Here is a 21,029-nt window from a genome sequence, read left to right as displayed (position 1 = left end):
TTCACCCCTACCTTCACTCTTTACTCTCCTTCACTTCCCAGGGGAGTATAATGAGAACAGCCTTTCTGTATGGATGTCTGGCCATCCCTATCCAATACCTAAAAACAAGCATAATAATAATCCCAATTCTAGAATAATAATCCAACAATAATCATCATCATCATCTAATCATCCCAGTTCCAGAAACTTCCCTAGGGGAAAGTGGAGGGTGGACAAATATTCCTGTGTGTTTGGGGTTGTTATTTATAAAAGGGGAAAATTGAACATTGTGTGTGGTGGTACATGCCTATAATCCCAGTACTCAGAATAAGAAGGAAGCAGAAAGATTATGATTTAAGTCTATCTTGAGATACATAATAAGACCCAAAATGATAAAAAAGAATATTGAAACTATATATATGTATTATATATGTATGCATACATATAAATATACACACATGTATCTGCTTAGAATATTCATCTATTGGAATAGTATACAACTATCAAAGATTTCAGATCTTGACATGATGCCTCATATTCTTAATCCCAGCTACTGCTGTGGCACAGGTAGGAGGATCGTGATCTGAAGCTGGCCATGGGCAAAAGTCTCAAGACCCTATCTGAAAAGGGAGGGCAGGGCTGAGGTATAGTTTAAGTGATAGAACTCTTGCCTAGCAATTTTGAGGTTTAGATTTCAAAGACTTTTTAATAACCCAAGGAAATAGTCAATGTTAAAAGCAGTTTACAGACTTCATAGACACAATTCTCATTACTCATAGTAGTTAGACTCTACAAGGTCATCAGGAAAAATGATGTGAAATTACTGCCAGCCTTGGTCACGTTCTGGTCAACTGGTCAACACATAACCTTGTTTCATGTGTTTCTGCTGAAGGGCCCCGGAGTTCATATTCTTGATTCACTCACATGGAACTCATGGCATGGGCTTTGTGCCTTGCACCTGAGTGAAGCCAACCGTATGCCTATCTTTTCTGTAAGAGAAAAATCTCCGGACAGTACCTCAATGCTGGGCTCTGAAGCCATTTTAAACAGTGGAATCATCAAAGAAAAAGACACATTTATAACATTTCTAGCTGAGACATCGGGAAGGGCACCGCCCTGGGTGGGGTGGTTTGCAGGAAAAAAAAAAAAAAAAAGGCAGAAGGAAAGCCACATGCTAACAAGCAGGAGTTGTGTCAAGGATAATGTGAACACAGAAATGTTTAATTTTCCTTTGCTTTGATTTTTTTTTCAATTTCATAACAATGTGTTTTATTCTTACACTCAGGAAAAGAAGGATTTGTTAAAAAAAATATTATTATAGGCAGATTGTATCATACAAAGGAGTTTCATTGTAATATATAAACATATTTTTTTTTGGTTGGTCATGGGCCTGAACTCTAGCACTGTCCCTCAGCAATCAGCTCAAGGCTAGCCCTCTACCACTTGAGCCACAGCACCATTTGCAGCTTTTTGTGTTTATGTGGTGTTGAGTAATGGAACCCAGGGCCTCATGCATGCAAGGCAAGTACTCTTTTTTTTTTTTATTGTGAAATGTACAGAGGGGTTACAATTACATGGGCAAGGTAATGAGTACATTTCTTATCAAGCATTGTAGCCTCCTCCTTTGTTTCCCCTTCCCATCCCTTCCCATCTCTCTCCCCCCCATGCCCCCCCAATCCCCATGCCAAAGTTGTAAAGTTCGTTTTTCGATATACCGTCTTGTATATCTCATTGTTGCAATGTGTCCACCTGTATCCCTATTCAAACTATTTGCTTTTTCCCTTCCCCTCCACAAATTATACCAACATCAAATACAGTGAAAACAGGGGTTATACTGTGGGGGAGGGACATACAAAGCAACAAAGAAATATCTTATAAATATGTTAGAAACAATAACAAGAGCCAGGCCCTGGTGGTTCACACCTGTAATCCTAGCTACTCAGGAGGCTGAGATCTGAGGATCACGGTTCAAAGCCAGCCTGGGCAGAAAAGTCCATGAGACTCTTATCTCCAATAAATCACTAGAAAACCAGAAGTGGTACTGTGGCTCAAGCGGTAGAGCGTTCACCTTGAGCTGAAGAGCGCAGGGACAGCACCCAAGCCCAGAGTTCAAGCCCCATGACCAACAAAACAAATAAAGAAAAAAGAAAGAAAGAAAGAAACAATAGCAAGCAAGAAAAAACATTTGAGTCATTATCTTGGGGTTCATTTTGCCTAACATCAACTTATCTGACCATTTCGGCAAGCACTCCTACCACTGAGCCACCTTCCCAGCCTCTCATTGTAATATTTTTATAAGTGCACCCAACAGAAAAGTTTTAAAGCTTTATATGAAAGAAAAAAAGTTTTAAGGCCTCCTGTCCTGTCTTATCTCCCCTCCCTTCTCCCAGATATGAAGACATGAGTGAACACGCACACACACACACAGAGATCCACATTAGTAACTTGGTCAAATCTTGTTTGGTTTACATCTTGGACAACAGTGCCACCAAGTGTCCATAGGAGGAAATGCAAAGATATCCAAGTAGGATAGGTAGACAAATCCTGAGGCTTTTTAAATTAGAATATAATGAGGTACTCATTGCCTGTGCATCATACCTGTAAACCTATCAACTCAGGTGGCTGGGAACAGAGGATCCAGATTTGAACTCAGTGCAGGCAGGAAAGACCATGAGAATCTTATTTCTAAGTAATCACCAAAAAGCTAAAAGTGGAGCTGTGGCTCAAGTGATAGAGTGCTAGCCTTGTCCAAAAATGCCCAGGAACAGTGCTCATACTCTGATTTCAAGCCCCCAAACAGGCATGAGAGGCAGAGAGAGGGGAGGGGGAGGAGAAGAGGGAGTGGTAGAAAAAGAGAGAGATATGGTGACACAAAATCCAGAGAGAAGGACACACCAAATGAGACAAGGTCACAGGAGGTGGCTCAGAGCAGAGAAGAGGCCTGAAAAGCAGAGATGACTATGCAGGCTGAAGCTATCAAGGAGGTTTAAGCTGTCCCTTTTCTACCAGCTCTTCCCAGGCACCCCAGCTCCTGAGCCCCTCCACAGGGGTCAGGGGCTTCTTGCCTAAGCCTGAGCACCCATTAGCTCTATCTACCTCCTTGCCCATCTAGATACCTACTCCTTGCTAGAGACTTCTCTAAGTCCAGACAGAAGACTGCAGAATGGAAGGCCCAGGGAGGCCAGAGCAGCCACAAAGGCAGCAGGAACATCTAAGCTATGAGACATAGCTCTCAAAGAAGAAATGTTTGAGGCAAGTCACTCTTGGGTTCAGCCACTGCCACAGCACCCTATAATGTTGGGAATGTAGAACTAAGCCATCCATTTTCCAGGTCTTTGAAACAAAAACTGTCTAGGAAAACTTCCCATTTCCTTTCTCCTTCATCCATTCCGGCCCCTACAGAGCATCAGAAACAAGACTTCAAACCCAAATCAGAACCTGCACAGAGCCAGGTACTGGTGGCTAACACCTGTAATCCTAGTTACTCAGGAAGATGAGATCTGAGGATTGAGGTTTCCTGCCAGCCCAGGCAGGAAAAGCCGGGAGACACTTATCTCCAATTAACCAACAGAAAACCATAAGTGGCACTGTGGCTTAAGTGGTAGAGCACCAGCTTTGAGCTGAAGAGACAGTGCCCAGGCCCAGAGTTCAAGACCCACAACTGACAAAAAAAAAAAAAAAACCCTGCACAGGGTAAGGATCTACAGAGAGCATTTACAGCTCAGTATGAATGAGCTGAAAATCCAGTTACTTTGCTCATCAGTCATTTTCACAGAGACTCTGTGGTAGGCTCTGAAGAGGGTCAGCCAGCCAGGAGGGGCTCCTAATAGGCAGCCTTAAAATCACGTGAATGGGAAACACAATGATCGACTTCAATAGGCTGAAATAAGAAAAATTGTTGAGGGGCTGGGAAGGTGGCTCAGTGATAGAGCGCTTGCCTTGCATGCCAGAGGCCCTGGGTTCGATTCCTCAGCACCACATAAGCAAAAAGAAAAAAGCCAGAAGTGGCGCTGTGGCTCAAGTGGTAGAGCGCTAGCCTTGAGCTGAAGAGCTGAGGGACAGCGCCCAGGCCCAGAGTTCAGGCCCCACGACCGGACCCAAAAAAAAAAAAAAAGAAAAAAAAGAAAAATTGTTGAGCCCATGAGAATAAAGAGACTGGGCAAAAATGCTGTTTACATAAAGATGCAGTTAATAAAGAAAAACTAGGAGGGTAGTAAGAAACCTGCCCTCATGGGTTAGGAATGATGGGTGACAATGTTGTCAGACACCTTGTATCCATATACTGTTTTGTAGAATGGGAACTTCTTTGTACAACTACTTAAAGATAATAATAATAATAAAATGTTTTAAAATAAAAAAAAAAAACCAAAAAAGAAACCTACCCTCTTATTGAGGCAAAGATCCATGGATGCCTAGAGCTGATGCTCTAGAAAGTATTGAACGGTGACATTATCCAAAAGAAATGTGCTCTTGGGCTGGGAAGGTGGCTCAGTGGTAGAGCGCTCGCCTTGGAAGCATGAGGCCCTGGGTTCGATTCCTCAGCACCACATAAGCAAAAAGAAAAAAAGCCCGAAGTGGTGCTGTGGCTCAAGTGGTAGAGCGCTAGCCTTAAGCTGAAGAGCTGAGGGACAGCGTCCAGGCCCGGAGTCCAGGCCCCACGACCGGACCCAAAAAAAAGAAAGAAAGAAAGAAATGTGCTCTTTACCTGACTGTGTAACAGTAGCCCCTCTGTACATCATCTTTATAATAATTTTAAAAAATAAAGAACAGAAAGTGCTAAGATGTAGGTATCACTCCCGAGGATTTCCCAATTACAAAGGGGGAATGTTTGCTTCTGCAAGAGGGGAGACCTGGAAACACTACCTTAACCAAGGGACTAGATGGTGATCACACTGACAGACAGCAGACAGCTTGCTTCTTGTGTTGCAATATGCCATACAGAATATCACCTGTGATGAATTCTTGGCAAAATATTGCATCGGAATCTAATCGAGTCAAAAGGCCTAACTTCAGTTGACAGGAAATACAGGAGCCATAAGAATCAAGTTAAATACGGGAGCCAAAAAAAAAAAAAAGAATCAAGTTAAATAATACCAAAAGGAAACAAACAGAGAATCTATTCTTGGATAAACAGCATGGACTCTCCCAAACAACATCATGTGATTAAGAAAAATGGCCTCAGAGAGTTCTATTGGATGGTCATGAGGAGAGATGTCCATGGCTATGGGGAAACAGGGAAAGGCTGGGTCTGGGGGTGGGCATATCTGAAATCAAGAGCTTCATGTGGCATATTTGATGTGAAAAGAAGAAAAGAGGGAGGAATTCACACAGTTGCATGCACTCTGCCGGTGGTACCCCCATTAAGATGGAGGTTTCTGGAGTGGAGAGGTTGGGGTCAGGAAAGATGACTCTGGTAAGCCAGATACCGGTGGCTCCTACCTGTAATCCTAGCTAGTCAGGAGACTAGCACTTCACTCTGTCCTGTGCCATCTGGGGCTTGTTCACAGGACCCCCAGCCACCCCCTGCCACGGGTGGCTCCTTACCATTCTCCCGGCGAAGCTGACCTCCACAAAGGGGTCCACCAAGTTCTTCTTGTTACTGTCAAAGCCAAAGATTTGTTTCACGTTGTCCATCACAGCATCATCCACTGGGGAGAAGGACAGACTGGTCACTGCTCACCAACTGCCCCTTCCAGGTCCCAACTTTCATCCATCTGGCTCTAAGCAGTCTGGGACTTCCTGGGTGAGACACTGGGTGTGGCGCCTCATAGTTGGCTCAGCCCAAGCACTCTCAGAACAGTAGCTCCTGAGCACACTGGGCAGCAGAAGTGGCTCAAGCATGTAACCCAGCTACTCAGGAGGCTGAAGTAGGAGAATCTTAGTCCTAAGCTGGCCCCAGGCAAGAGTGTAAGAGCTCTCACCCAAAAAAGTAATTTAAAAAAGAGCTGGTGCCATGACTCAAGTGTAAGAGCACCTGACTCATAAGCACATGTTCAAGAACCCCAGTAATACCCCCCAAAAAACCTCATTATTTCATTTATTGATGTCATTAAATATAAACAAACACCTCTATGGAAACTTGTAAAACTGTTTGATAGCTTGCTGGCATATGTTAACACTGCTCTAAAATAGTGGCTTACAACCGATGCTCCCCAGGCTCACCTGGGGAACATCTAAACATCACCACCCTGTAACCCCATCCCAAGTTAATCTGAAAGGCTGATCAGGTGCGGTCCTGGCATCTGACTTTTTAAAGCCTTCTCTAGGTGGTTCTGTGAGGCTAGGAATGCCTCCCATGGCCCTGGGATATTCAGTACAACTTTGTGTTTAGTAAATGCCACACTGGCTTTGCTGGGAGGGTAAGGAGAAAATCACAAGTCAGGTGATCTGTCATCCACTGACGAGTTTCTTGGAGCATGGGACTTTCTGTGCTAAAACCAGGGTGGTCCTAGGTAAATAGGGTTGGTGGGCCACCTAGCAGAGCTGTGTTTATCATCTGTGCAGACAATTATCTCAAGGAAACTCTCCCAACATCTCAGCCTGTACTCCCTGCCAGGGCCTGTCCACCTGAGCTTTTCACAGAGGGAAAGGAAATCAGTGAGCTCCATCCTGACAGCAGATGGCGCTGCCTCCCCCAGTGAGACCCATGGAAAGTCCTCAGAGTGGGCTTGATAAGAAGACCAGAGGGCACTGGAGTGGAGCCAAAGGAACACTAGGACTCTAGTGCTAGTACCTAGATGCTTGACTCTAACTCTACCAGGTGTGTTTCCTTCCAGTAAGTTCTGATTGCTAGGCTGCAGCTGTAGCTCAGCAGTAGAGAGCATCCTTAGCAATTGTGAAGCCCTCGGTTCAATTCCCAGCACTACCAGGCAAAGAAATTCTGGTTGCTTAACTATCAAAATAGAAAAAGAATGAACAAATAAAAACCCTAGGAAATTTAAGGAGGGTTTGAAGCATCATCCAGACAGTGAGTAGAAAAGCTGGCCAGCACTGGCTAAACACAGGCAGAGAAGAAGCAGAGGGCTCATCCTTTGGGGGGAGGGATGCCGGGAAAGGGCATAGGGACCCACAGCTGGAGGCCTCTCCTTCCCCCAGGGAGTAGACTATGGCCTGGCTCGGGTCCACCATCACAATGGCCCAGCAGAAGCTTCTGGCAGGCCTGCACGCCAGAGGGGGCGCCATACTCACTCTGTGGTAAGTCCTCAGCCCTGAAGAGCTTCAGGCAGAAGTGGGCTCCTCGAAGGGCCACACCTGTTGGTCTGAGTAGGTTGCCTTCGATGTCCTCCTTGTCTTCAGAGGGGTCTCTTTTGTCCAGCTACGATGCAAAACAATCAGCTTCTTCCTGCTCTTTATTTCTTTTTTAATCTTCAAGTAGTTGTACCAAGGGGTTTCCATTCAACATGTCAGCTTATGAGTATGTCACCCCTTTCAGCCTTCTCTCCCATCTCTACCAACCCCACCCATCCTCTCAAGTTACCTAGTTCCATAGTTACATCTGTATATTTTATTATATTCATTCATCCTTCCCCTCTCCAGCCTTCCTCTTGCCCATCCTCCCTACTCCCAACAGCACATGTTTCTGCTTTGTGGTATCATTAAACTATAGGTTAGTTGTTTAAAGGCATTGCACCACTTCAATCCTCCCCTGCAATCATCCTACTTTAGTCAATAGGACTGTGTTATACACATATGACCGTGTATATGTTTCCATATACATTTATAATTTAGATCTATCTTCCACATATTAGGGAAAACATGAGTGCTTTGTCTCTCTGAAGCTGAGTCTTCATGTACTTCTGAGCACAATGTTTTATGTCTCTCTGCTAAGGTCTCAACTTACCACTTTAAATCATGCTCAGAATGGGCTATGACCTCTCACCTCATCCACCTCTCATCAGCACAGTGGGGACAATAGTGCTGACAATTAGTGCTGATTCTGCTGGCAGAATCACGTGCAACGGTGATGTAATTGCATGCAGCAGCCTTCCAACCAACCCCAGTCCCTCCCTGAATCCCCCAGTTATGAAATGACGGTAGCAACAGCAGCCTAAGCTAGCCATTTCATACATGTCCAGGAACATCTATTCACTCACACAAGCATTTACCTAATACTAGGTGTTAGCCTAATGCAGAGTAAGGTTGACAGAAGTCCTGGCCTTAGAGATGCAGGAGTCACACACAAATAAAGGCACCAACATATGCTGTGCATTCTGATGGGAACATTAATAATAAACATAACCTCCAACATTTATTGATTTTTCTGTGCCTTCTCATTACATTCTTCTATCATCTGCTTTGAGAAACTTAAATGGTCCTCGATATGAATGGATAGATACTCAAAGTACTGGTCCATAGGTGATTCTCTGGGTACAAAACCCTAGAATGCCTCTACTCTGTAGATGAGCAAGATGAAGCCTAGTACAGGCTTGGAGGGCGCAGAGCAAGGGAGTTTATACCAACGAGAGGGAAGGGGCAGGGCATCAGCCCTGCTCATCCCAGCTTGAGACCCAGGCACCCAGACAGAGGAGGCATCCCCAGTTGGTAGTGAAGAGGAACAGAGATCCAGGCAGTTGTACTTGGGCAGCTAGGCCGTGAAGGGGCAGGAGAGAAATGAGATCTGCCTGGCCCCACAGACTTGCCCTGCTTCTCACTCAGCATACTCTTGGCACACGGAAACCTGCTTCAGCATCCTTGCTGTAAAACACTCAATCCCAGCGTGTTCACAGGGCCTAAATACTCCAGTGCCTAGACTCCTTTTCTCAACAATTATTCCAAACCTTCTTACCACTGACACCTCCTACTACAAACACTTCGTAGTTACCACCTCCCATTTATAACCTCGCTACTGAGGTTATAGATGCTCATGATGCATTTTCAAGCAATGGAAGTCAGGCTGCAATATGATATACAGAGAATGATCACACTCTTGTAAAAGGAAAACTACACATGTATACCCTGGAAGAAAGATGTGTGATGCTAATATTGGCTCTTTCCTAGTGGTAGAATCATGAGTGGTTCATTCTTAAAGGGTTTTTTTTTTTTCCTACATGTTGTACTTCTACAGTTTGCACAATTATCACGTGTTCTTTTAAATCAGAAAAAAAGCAATTAAAATATTTGGGATTCTGTGTCATGCCACCACCAGGTGCTCTGTGAGACACTGTGAGGAAGATCTGGGGAAAGATACTCACGGGAGCTTCGTCTCCAGGCCCCAGCACACACAGACTGGCTTTCAAGTAGCCTCTGGCCCCAGCAGAGTAATCATCAGGGTCCGAGAGCAGCAGCCATTTCCTGATATAGGCATGCCCTAAAGGAGACAGTATATATAGATGACCCCAGAATCGGAAGACCCCCCCTCAAGTTAGCAGCCAGGGCAGAAGCCCAGGATGAACCGTAGATGGTATGATACAGGACTCCTCCACTGGAGGAAAAGGTAGGACTCAAACTCTTACAATCCATGAGGCTATGAAACCAAGAGCTCACAACACTGACCAGAGACTGGAGTTATCATAGAATGCCACAGGCATTCAATAAAAGCCTGAAGAATGGATTTAGCTACTCAGGATCATGATATAATCCATACCTGGTGATACTGGGAAGTAAGTATATGTCTCAAACTTTTTATTAAAATCTAGATACTTTGAGTGTTTATGCAGGTCAAAGTCAGAACTAGTAACAGAACATCTACAGTGGCTATAAAAGCTGAACCAAAGGACATTTTCCACTTTCGCACAAAGTGACCAGATCAGAGCAGAACTAAAATAAGGAAAGAAATCTGGACTCATCACCAAGTACCCCATCCCTCAGGTGAGCCTAGGCTCCAGCAACCTTTCCAGGCTGATTATTCTTGGATTGAGACTGTTTGGACCTTGGACCCTCAACTGTTTGAGGGTTTGATCCTCCTGAAGGCTAGCTTTGCATAGCAGATGAATTCCTTCCTTCTTCCTACAACCCGCTCCCCCCAAGGGGGGAAAGTGAACTCCCCAAATGAGTGTCCCCAAGAAGCAAAATGCAAGGATACAGCCAAAGGGATGAGAACTCACGGGGCTCTCTGTAAATGGTGCCCACGTCCATCTGAAATCAGAGAGGAACCACAAATCAAACTCCTGCCACTGAAGTGTTAGGCCAAGCACCACACATTAGAAGAGCCCATTAAAAGTCATGCTTTTGAAGCCTTTGGAAACATAATTCTCATCATCTGGTGCCACATGGATATATTTTGGCTCACAGTTTGGTAAATTACGCTGATTGAAGAAAAAGGGTGACAAAATACATCAAAATGGTAATTAGGCTCTCTGTGGGTGGTAGATTTGGGTAAGGTGTTTTATTCTTTCTGTATCTTTTTTTTTTTTTGTCAGTCATGGGGCTTGAACTCTGGGCCCTAGGCACCCTCCCTCAGCTCTTCAGCTCAAGGATAGCGCTCTACCACTTGAGCCACAGCATCACTTCCAGCTTTTTCTGCTTCTGTGGTGCTGAGGAATCGAACCCAGGGCCTCATGCATGCAAGGAAAGTGCTCTACCACTGAGCCACCTTCCCAGCCCTTTTTGGTATTTTTCAAATTTTTATTAAAAGGCATAGGTTGCTAGGGAGCTGGTGGCTCGTGCCTCCTCCACTGAGGAGGCTGAGATCCAAAGAATGCCAAGTCAAAGCCAGGCCAGGCAGAAAAGTCTTCAAGACTCCATCTCCAAAATAACCAGCCAAAAGCAGGGCTGAAGACATGTCTCAAGTGACAGAGAACCAGCTGTAAGCAAACAAACCATGAGAGCGCCAGACCCTGAGTTCAAACCTCAGTAACAACAACAACAAAAGCATAGGAGCCAGGTGCTAGTGGCTCACACCTGTAATTCAAGCTACACAGGAGGCTGAGATCTGAGGATTGTGGCTGAAAGGTAGTCCAGGCAGACAAATCCAAATCTCTAATTAACCAGAAAAAAAAGCCAGAAGTGGAAGTGTGACACAAATGGTGGAGCACCAGCCAAATACACAGATCATCAGGACATTAATAGTAGAAGGCAGAGGGCATGGAGTGTTCTGTACATTCCACTCCATTTCTGCTGTTTTCACTGTGGACCTAAAACTTCTCTAAAAGGGAAAATTTTATAAGTCATATGTTACTTTTATAGTTAGGATTTTTCCCCCAGTCCTGGAACTTGAACTCAGGTCCTAGGCATTATCTCTGATCCTCTTTGTGCTCAAAGATAGAGCTCTACCACTTAAGCCCCAGTGCCACATCTGGCTTTTTCTGACTAGCTTATTGGAGATAAGAGTCTCATGGACTTTCCTGCCAGGGCTGGCTTCAAGCTACAGATCTCAGTCTCCTGAGTAAGTAGCTAGGATTATGGGCCTGAGCCACTGACTGGTACCCACTTAGAAATAATAGTTTTTAACTTAATCTTCATGTTTTCAGGACAAGAATGTAAAAATGTTTTTTAAAGAAAAGAATGTAAAGACTAGAAACTTAAATCATAATTAAGACTTCATTTGTTACAGAATAACATGGGCTCAAACCCACTCCTTTACAAAATGCTTCTCCCGAAAATTACACTCAGGTCTCTTCCTGTGACCACTTCCCTGAGAAGCGGGGAGGGGGGAGTCAAGGGGGAAGGAGGAAGTCATTCATTTGGATACCAGAGGCAGATTATAAGGAGGCTACCCTCTTTCTCTCCTTTTGATGGGCCCTTGAAGATTCTCAAGGAGACCATCAGTAAGAACCACATGGGTGACCTTACATGGACATTCCGGGCTCATTCACTTTAGGGAAGCACTAGGAGCCTTTATTTTATGTAAGCTTCTGAACTGGTCCGGGGGCTGAATTGGGAAGTCAGAACTTGGTGCTCAGAAGTGGACTGTCCACTTGTGGGCTTCCTGGAACAATAAGCAGGGCCGGGCAGGCTCTTCTCTGGGGTTCACAACCAAATCCCACGGCCCACACCCCACCCCACAGTGAAAGTGAGATCAGGACAGAAGACAGCTGGGTGGCACTGTACACGATGGACAGGTGAAATGCTTCCTTCTTTCCTAAGTGTAGGGGAAAATAGGAATGAAAAAGAAAGGATTTCTGTGCAGATGACCTGTGATCTGCACATAAAGTATTGAAGGAGAGGAGAGGAGAGGAGAGGGGAAGGGAGGGGAGGGGAAGGGAGGGGAGGGGAGGAAAGGAGAGGAGAGGGGAGGAGAGGAGAGGAGAGGAGAGGAGAGGGGAGGAGAGGAGAGGAGAGGGGAGGAGAGGAGAGGAGCGGGGAGGAGAGGGGAGGGGAAGGGAGGGGAGGAGAGGGGAGGAGAGGAGAGGGGAGGAGAGGAGAGGAGAGGGGAGGAGAGGAGAGGAGCGGGGAGGAGAGGGGAGGGGAAGGGAGGGAAGGAGAAGGGAGGAGAGGAGGGGAGAGGAGAGGAGAGGGGAAGGGAGGGGAGGGGAAGGGAGGGAAGGAGAGGAGAGGAGAGGAGAGGGGAGGAGAGGAGAGGAGAGGAGAGGGGAGGAGAGGAGAGGAGTGGGGAGGAGAGGGGAGGGGAAGGGAGGGAAGGAGAGGGGAGGAGAGGAGGGGAGAGGAGAGGAGAGGGGAAGGGAGGGGAGGGGAAGGGAGGGGAGGAGAGGAGAGGAGAGGAGAGGGGAGGAGAGGAGAGGAGAGGGGAGGAGAGGAGAGGAGCGGGGAGGAGAGGGGAGGGGAAGGGAGGGAAGGAGAGGGGAGGAGAGGAGGGGAGAGGAGAGGAGAGGGGAGGGGAGGAGAGGGGAAGGGAGGGGAGGAGAGGAGAGGAGAGGAGAGGGGAGGAGAGGAGAGGAGAGGGGAGGAGAGGAGAGGAGCGGGGAGGAGAGGGGAGGGGAAGGGAGGGGAGGAGAGGGGAGGAGAGGAGGGGAGGGGAGGAGAGGAGAGGGTAAACAAGAGAGAAGGAGGGATGGAGGGAAAAAAGAAAGGGGGCTTAATTCACCCTATTGGAAATGAGGGAAGATGTCCTTCCCCTCTTTCTGTCACATAGTACCTTAGAAAATATGTAAGAACTTCCTCTGATTCTTTGAAATGCATCTTTTTAGAAACTAAGTCACTTGTTGCATTAAGCTATGTATGGGATGGATGATCGTTCTCAAATGCCACCTCTGAAATATAAATGATGCATGAAAGGAGTCACCCTCTCCCCTACTCACGCTTGTGGCCAGGGATAAGCTGGTCACCCTACTGCCGTAGGCACCCAGCTTCACTATGTGAACTGACCTCCTGTCCTAGAGGTTAGAATTTGAGCCTTGTCTTCATCTGGATAAAGGACCTTAACTAACATTGATGGTCGCCCCAATTACTAGGAAAGTCTAAGTTGAACTCTGTGTGACCAATGGTGCCATGCAGTCCATGCAGTCCTCTCCCTTGAATACAATTATTGTTTATCTCAAAGCCCAGGCACCTGCTAGAAAGCATGCAGTGTCCACCCACTGGCTGCATGAAAGGCTGAGGATTCCCTTTTGTGTATAATCTCTTAGCAGACTATGATATACAACCCACTCTAGTTAATGCTTGGTCAATGATAGAAGTGCTTTCTTTTTTCTTCTATCTTTGTAGAGGGGTCTCTCTCTCTCTCTCTCTCTCTCTCTCTCTCTCTCTCTCTCTCTCTCTCTCTCTCTCTCTCTCTCTCTCAATCTCTCTCTCTCTAAATCTCTCTCTCATTGATCATGGGGCCTGAACTCTGGGCCTGGGTTCTGTCCCTCAGCTCTTCAGCTCAAGTCTAGCACTCTACCACTTGAGCTACAGTGCCACTTCTGGCTTTTTCTGCTTATATGGTGCTAAGGAATCGAACCTAGGGCCTTATGCATGTAAGGCAAGCACTCTACCACTGAGCCACCTTGCAAGCCCCTGTAGAGAGGTTTTCTGAGTTGGCAGATTTTATATAATTTGTTCAAGGAGGAGCTGCTATTGTATTTTCATATCAGGCATGCCTGTAATGCCAGCTAAATAAGAAGAGCCTGGGTGCCAATAGGTCATACACAGATACTCAGGAGGCTGAGATCTGAGGATTGTGGTTTGAAGCCAGCCCAGAAAAAAAGTCCATGGACTCTTATCTCCAATTAACCACCAAAAAATTGGAGATGGAAGTATAGCTCAAGCATTAGTCTTGAGCAAGAAAGCTAAGAGACAGAATCTGGGCCCTGATTCAACCCAGTACCAGCACAAGGAGGGGGGGGGGGGGTGGAAGGGAGGGAAAAAGGGAAGGAAGGAGGGAGTAAGGATGGCAATCTGAGGTCAGCCCAGGCAAAATTCCTGAGGCCCCCTCTGAAAACTACCTAAAGCAAAAAGGGCCATGGATGTAGCTCAAGTAGTGGAGTAATTGCCTGCAAGTACAAGGCCCTGAGTTCAAATTCAAGTACCACTACATAGACCATGGAATCTCAGGAGTGTCTGTCCTTAGTATTGTCCACAGAGCTTCCAGGAACATAGAGAAGTGAGGAGTGACTTTTCAGGAAGAAGGACAGTTACCCGGAACTCCCCGATGAGAGCATCTGTCCTGAGGGAACGGGAGTCCACCACCTGGAGGGAGAGATCATGGACCAATGAAAGTGTAGCCCAGGCACGTTCAACCCCACAGCTCTTCCCTCCCAAATACAAACAGCCAACATTGACACCCACTCCAGTCCAGAGTCTGTTCTATGCAATGTTTTGTCCTCACAAGCTCCCCATGGATAAGTACTGTGATTACCCCCACTTCCCAGATGAAGGAAGAGAGGCACAGAGGGATTATAGGATAAGCCCAGTGTGATCACTTAAAGGTCAACTTGATTGGATTGAGAAGCACCTAGGAGATTAGTAAAGTACACTTCTAGGTATCTGTGTTTCCAGAGATGATTAGATGATGAAGTTTCTGACATAGTGCTTTAATCTGTTGACAGAGTCATAATTTGATAGCATTAGTGGCAGAGGTGAGGTCTGGTTAAAGAAACTAGGCTACTTGGTGAGGGATGATTCTTGGGGCTGTATCTTGCTCTGGTTTCTTCCTATACATTCTTCCTCTGCTGCCATGAAGTCAGCTGCTCTGCCCCCAATAATGGACCAACTGGAAGCCAAAATAAATCTCTCCTCCTTTAAAGTGCTCTGTCACCACTATGCAAAAGTAACTAACACAAATAGCACCTCATATCCACGTAGACAGGACTAAAATCCATACAGTCCAGTGTCACAACCCACAAGTTTAACCACTAGGTCACACTACCTTCCTGACAGGAATGGAAGGGAACTAAGGTCCAGAGAAAGAAGATGTTGGCTGAAAGCAGACACATGAACAGATGGATTAAGATGAAACTTAAAACATCCACTACAATAAGAGGTTTCATGCCTCAGGCCTGAGGTACCCACTGAGCTGTGGTGGACATTTCTGGAGTCAGCAGAGCTTGAGCTGAGTTGTTCATTTATCCAAATACCAGGATTTAACACATCTCTCTAACCTACCTACACACACTCATGCGCACTGACAGTCAATGCACACTTCCATGTACCAATCAATGGCACATATATATGCATACACACAACCCACGGAGAACATCATGAATGCTGAGACATACCGTGATGAAGATGGGCTCATCAAACAGCTCCACAGGCGAGTCAAACATGTTGAAGAAAAGAGTCTGTTGGTGAAGAGCAAAAGGGAGACAAATGAGGATCCTTGATGCCTTAGGCCGGTCAGAGTTGTCACCACCACCCACAAGCCTTCAAGAGCGGGAGCAAATCCACACAGACAACGACAACTGAGCCCCTAGGATTTCACAAATTCTAGTGTGTTCGATCCCTGCCCTCAAAGAGGATGTCACTTCAAGATAGCTCTGTAGGATGCCAGGGACGGGGAACAGCAGGATCCCTGAGCAGAAATAAGAGTTGGAGTTCTTCTCCAGCTCCTCAGACATACTGTTCAAACCCTGGCACACCTTCTGACCAGAATTGGTCACCACATGGAAACACTGTTGAGTGTCTGCTCTGGGCTCCCTGTTCAAGGCCCTACCAAAGTTCTGGCCTTAATGTCCAGTGTCTCCCACCTCGTTGAAGAGAGGGCTGTTGCCCTTGTGAATCCGAGTCCTTTTGGTCTGTCCAGCAGCCGTGACCTTGACTACAGGTTTGATGTTCACCCCTGGCAGCTGGCGCCCCTCGATCACCTGGACTCTGATCTGAAAGCCAGGAGGGGGCATGAGCATGAGGAAGGGGAAGGAGAAAGGGAAAAGCAGGCAGAAATGGGGGATACCCACCACCTGTCTGAGGAGTTCATAATCTCCCAGACTATCTCACTGCTGGCTTCTTGAAACGCTTTTGAAATGGCACCAGGAGGAGCATTTTAAGTTCAATCATGGGGCTTGGGATGTATCCAGATAGAATAGGGAAGAAGAGTAGAGTGGTCGCCCAGTGTGCCCAAGGTCCTGAGTTCAATCCTCTGCATGGGGGGAGGGGCAAGGGGAGAACGGGGAAATTTTTTTTTCTTCATAATTTCCCACCAATGTCCCTTGTGTCTATAAAATTCCACAGCTCCACAGCAGAGCTGTCAGCCAACCCTGCAAAATCACAAGGGTGAAACCGGGCTCCTGTGGCTCACGCCTATAATCCTAGCTACTCAGGAGGCTGAGATCTGAGGATCACGGCTCAAAGCCAGCCCGGGCAGGAAAGTCCATGAGGCTCTTCTCTCCAATAAACCACCAGAAAACCAGAAGTGGTGCTGTGGCTCAAGTGGTAGAGCGCTCACCTTGAGCTGAAGAGCTCAAGGACAGTGCCCAGGCCCAGAGTTAAAGCCCCACAACTGATAAAAAAGAAAAAAAACCACAAGGGTAGACAGGGGTAGACAGGAGTAGGCAGACTCAGCCCTTGGGTCCTTTCATTCAGCACAAGCTCCACTGACATTTTGAAGTGGCTTGAAAATTCTTTACTGACAATCATCTCCAACGAAGTGAAATTTACTCATCCAAGTGACCCAAGAAATAGACTTTATTTCTGATTTGTGGTGCTGGTAATCCAACCCAGGGCTCCTGCACATTGAGCATGCTAAGAAAGTACTCTACCATTGAGCAACATCCTCAACCTTCACTAGTTTTGTGTACTAGTGGTGGTTGTTGTTGTTATTTTTAGTTGAATTGTTTGTTGAAGTGCTAGAGATTGAATTCAGGGCCTCAAGCCCTCTATCACTTGAGTGATGCATGCTTCTCTTCCTTTTGCTTTTAGTTGTTTTCCAAACAGGGCCTCATACTTTTGCCCAAGATCAGCTTGGGACCATGACCCTCTTGTCTCCATTCTCAAGTGGCTGGGATTACAGGTGTGAGTCACCACACTCAACTTTACCCTTTATTCTTTATCTGAGTAGATATAATGCTTTTTTATATCCTGAGAAATAAATTAAGAATTTTTCCATTGAACTTTGAATAAACCTCTGTGCTTCCAAATACTAGCTCAAATATTTTAAAATACAAAATTGTAAATTATTAAAGTAACACTGGGTATTGATGGCTTATGCCTATAATCCTAGCTACTCAGGAAACAGATCTGAGGATCATGGTTCAAAGCCAGGTTGGGCAAGAAAGTCTGTGAGACTCTTACCTACAATTAATCACAGAAAAAGCCAGAAATGGAGCTGTGGCTCCAGAGCACTAGCCTTGAGCAAAAGAGTTCAGGGACAGCACCTCGGTCCAGAGTTCAAGCCCCAGGGCCAGTTAAAAAAAAAAAGTTAATTTTTCACAATAAAAAAAAAGTTAAAGTAATTTTCATGGAAAAAAATAAGATATTTACTTCTTTCATTTTCTAATCACTGTTATTTATTGACCAACTGCCTTTTGAAAAACAGCATTTTATAGAAGGACATATTCTTAATAATTTTTTTTTGCTTTTTTGCTTTGCTGTATTTTCTAAATGGTCTGTGAAAAAAAATTATTATTTTTTAAGACAATAAGAACATATCTTGGAAATAACATTTATAGTGGTCATATCCAGAATTTTGACTTGTAGTACCATGATTTAGAGCCAAATAAAATGTGTGATTTGCTGCACCTAAACAATATTTAAGTTCCTGTTTTTAATTTTCAAAGTAATTCTGAAGACTTAAATAGCACCTAATGTAATAAAATGGAAGACTGTGTAGAAAAATAATAATAAGCAAAGGACCAAAATTAAAAGGCAGTATAATAGGATGGCAATTAGATGTGTCAAAGGGTTAATATTAATAGTCTTTATTCTATGAAGAACTTTAACAAATTCAGATTCTATAGGACCTTCAGAAAAATCCCTAGTTTTAAGTAGAGGAGAGAAAAAGAGAGAAGCGAGATGCTGGACAGAGCTCCTCAAGATTCAGACTTCTTATGAGAAGCAGATCCTAATTCAGCAGACACTTCCCTCTCTGGGCAATACCATTGTTAGGCTGCTGGGAATAGCAAGATGCTAGCCAGTAAGATGATCCCTGGTTAGCAAAAAGAAAATAAGAAGGAAAACAGAAAGCAGCAAAGAAATACAAGATGCAATGGATCTCTACAAGGACTCTTTTTAAATTTTTAACTGATATATTTACTCTCTGTGTGTGCATGAACATACATGCACGGTTGCACATGTGTGTACCAGTCCTGGGGCTTGAATTCAGGACATGGGCACTGTCACTATGCTTTTTGGCTCAAGGCTAGTGCTCTACCACGTGAGCCACTTCCAACTTTTTGGAGTGTAATGGATTTCCCTTCCTTGGGCTAGCTTTGAACCACGATCCTCAGATCTCAGCTTCCCAAGTAGCTAGGATTACCAGAATGAACCACCAGTGCCCAGCTATTTATTTCGTTTTAAGAACAAAAGCTTGGAACTGGGCAAAGGCTTGCTCTGAGGCCTCAAGACACTAACTCCCTGTTTAGCTGCAAACACCAGGGGAAAGCACAGTTTCCTACTAGAAGACATCTAGTATTCCAGCACATCTTCCCTGAGGCTAGACAGACCAGCGGGGGTACTGGGCACCAGCAGCTACTGATGGGCTAAAGTTGGAGACTGGGGTCAGAGGCAATCCAGACATCACCTGGAAGTCCTGTGGCTTGTCTGACAGCAGCTTTTTGGACGTGGGCACACTTTTCTTTCTTTTGCTTCCAGGATGGTAGGGGGGAGGATGGGACGGCGGCTTCCTGGGGGTGGTAGGAGCGCCAGGGCCTGGAGCTCCACTCTGATCCAGGAACGGCTCTGCTTCATCTCCTGTGAGCCCCTGGTCTTCAGTGTCTTCCTCTCCTCCTGTGTCTGGGAGAGAGGACCGGGCCCTCATGAGCACCACTTCCCTCTGCTACTGCCCTCAGACCCAGCCCCACCAAAGGATGCCTGCCCTCCCATCCTTCCAACTTCCTCCCCTCCCATCCCCACAGTGAGCCAGGATGGATGAGGCAGAGAGAAGGGCAGCTCTGGCCGCTGGCACTTGAAGATAGTCAGTCCAGTTAGTCAGCAAGAAGACAGAATGGCCCGGGCCCTCCCATCCCCAGCCCTGCAGGATGAATCCTTCTAGCCACCACGTGTCATGGCAGCAGGTGAGATGGTTACAGGTAAGGTCTGAGATCATGTTGGTCCTGGACGTGTCTCACCCGTGGGAGCCGACCACTTCTTTCCAGAGTATCTCGTGTCCACGGTGCTGTCACTGAGCAAGGACCAAGTCTCGGCCCGGCTCTGTCCCCCACCTAGCATGTGATCAGGGCACAGCCCCAGGAGGAGGGACAGGAGGGAGCTGGAGTGAAGGATGTCTACCTATTGCACCCCCACGCTCAACTCCTGCTTTCCCTGCCCATTAGGCCTGGTATGAAGCTCAGCACTAGCTGCCCTGTCTAGTGGTGAAAGGGAGAGCTGGTGCATCTCACAACATCCAGGCAGGCCTGGGCACCCCCTCTGATTGGCCCACACCTGATTCTATCAGACTCACCTTACTGTGGACCCAAAGTATTTGTGGTTGGCCATTATCTTCCCCTCTTCCTTCTCTGAGCTTAGCCAGCCCTAGTCCAGACAGGCCGAGGGCACATTCAAGGCAGGAGCTGCTCAGGGTTTCCTGCCATATGACTTCTAGCCTTTCTTCAGCATGGGAGACACTCTAGAGCTTTCTCTATAGGCAAATGTTCATTGCTTCATCTGTGTGACATCCTCCTTCACCCAGCTGGCTGGACTGCACAGGGGCCATGCCAACTTCCACCCCCAGGTCACTTCTGGCAAGCCAGCCATCCTGACCTGTCCTTACTCGACAAATCAATGCATGTAAGTGAAGGGTGAGGCAGACACTGGATTTAGCTAAGTCAGTACAAATCACTTCACAAATGATCATCTGCAAGCTCAGAGAAGGAGACTGGCCAGCCCAAAGGCACACAGCTACCCAATGACAATGGCAAAACTGGAATTCATGTTTCCTAATTTTAGCCCAGGTTTCTTTCAAGGAAAAATGAGCTCTCTTGTCACAAAGGAAGGCTACAGTGAAGCTGGGTAGCAGGACAGGGAAATGGGTGGGGCCTCAGGTATCACCTAAACTGTCACCCAGGATGCCCATCACACAGGATGTCCATCACACAGGATGCCCATCACCCAGGATGGACATCACCCAGGATGTCCATCACCCAGGATGCCCATCACACAGGATGCCCATCACCCAGGATGGGCATCACCCCCACCTTGTCAGACCCTTCTCAGAGCTCTGTAGTCAAGGGCCCAGACCCTCCCTGAGCCAAAAGGACTAAAGGAGCATCCTTGCCCCACTTCCCAAAGAAAGTATGCCCACATGGCAGAAGGCAACTCTCAGAACTCTCCATCCACCCAAATCTTCTCCTCTCCCTGCCTGGAAAGCCTCCCACCATGAGGCTGAGAGGCCTGGCTGCTGCCCCTGCCCCTGCCATGCAGGAAGTGGGCTCCTCACCAGCCACCAGGTCCATGTCAGGCAATGTCGGAGAGGGCTCCAGAGGAACAGAGGGTGGAAACAGGGGCACAGCTCCAGGGAGTGGTGTGTAGGACACCTGCAAGACCAGCGAAGCCTGCAAGAGTTGAGGGTGGGCAGTGAGTTAGTATCCTGGCTGGACCACAGCCTCCAGCATCCCTCCAATTCTTGCCTATTTCCCGTGGAAAAT

General features: G+C 46.5%; 1 protein-coding gene across 7 annotated transcripts in view; it reads right to left on the bottom strand.

Moving 5' to 3' along the window:
- Dysf (dysferlin) overlaps positions 1-21,029 on the bottom strand; it is a 210,198-nt gene that overhangs the window by 136,838 nt on the left and 52,331 nt on the right. For all 7 annotated transcript variants that reach the window (XM_042699705.1, XM_042699708.1, XM_042699706.1 and 4 more), the window contains exons 5-14: positions 20,822-20,936; positions 19,515-19,607; positions 18,968-19,179; positions 15,981-16,109; positions 15,513-15,575; positions 14,434-14,484; positions 10,023-10,053; positions 9,171-9,286; positions 7,168-7,294; positions 5,524-5,627 (exon numbers count right to left, since the gene is read on the bottom strand). In XM_042699705.1, coding sequence (XP_042555639.1) covers positions 5,524-5,627; positions 7,168-7,294; positions 9,171-9,286; positions 10,023-10,053; positions 14,434-14,484; positions 15,513-15,575; positions 15,981-16,109; positions 18,968-19,179; positions 19,515-19,607; positions 20,822-20,936 — 1,041 coding nt within the window. The remainder of the gene's footprint in view (positions 1-5,523; positions 5,628-7,167; positions 7,295-9,170; positions 9,287-10,022; positions 10,054-14,433; positions 14,485-15,512; positions 15,576-15,980; positions 16,110-18,967; positions 19,180-19,514; positions 19,608-20,821; positions 20,937-21,029) is intronic.

This window comes from Dipodomys spectabilis, unplaced genomic scaffold (genome assembly GCF_019054845.1).
Source record: "Dipodomys spectabilis isolate Male_0828 unplaced genomic scaffold, ASM1905484v1 ptg000262l, whole genome shotgun sequence".
NCBI classification, from domain to species: domain Eukaryota; kingdom Metazoa; phylum Chordata; class Mammalia; order Rodentia; family Heteromyidae; genus Dipodomys; species Dipodomys spectabilis.
The sequence above is the reverse complement of the archived record's forward strand: the minus strand, read 5'-3'. Positions and strand labels throughout refer to the sequence as shown.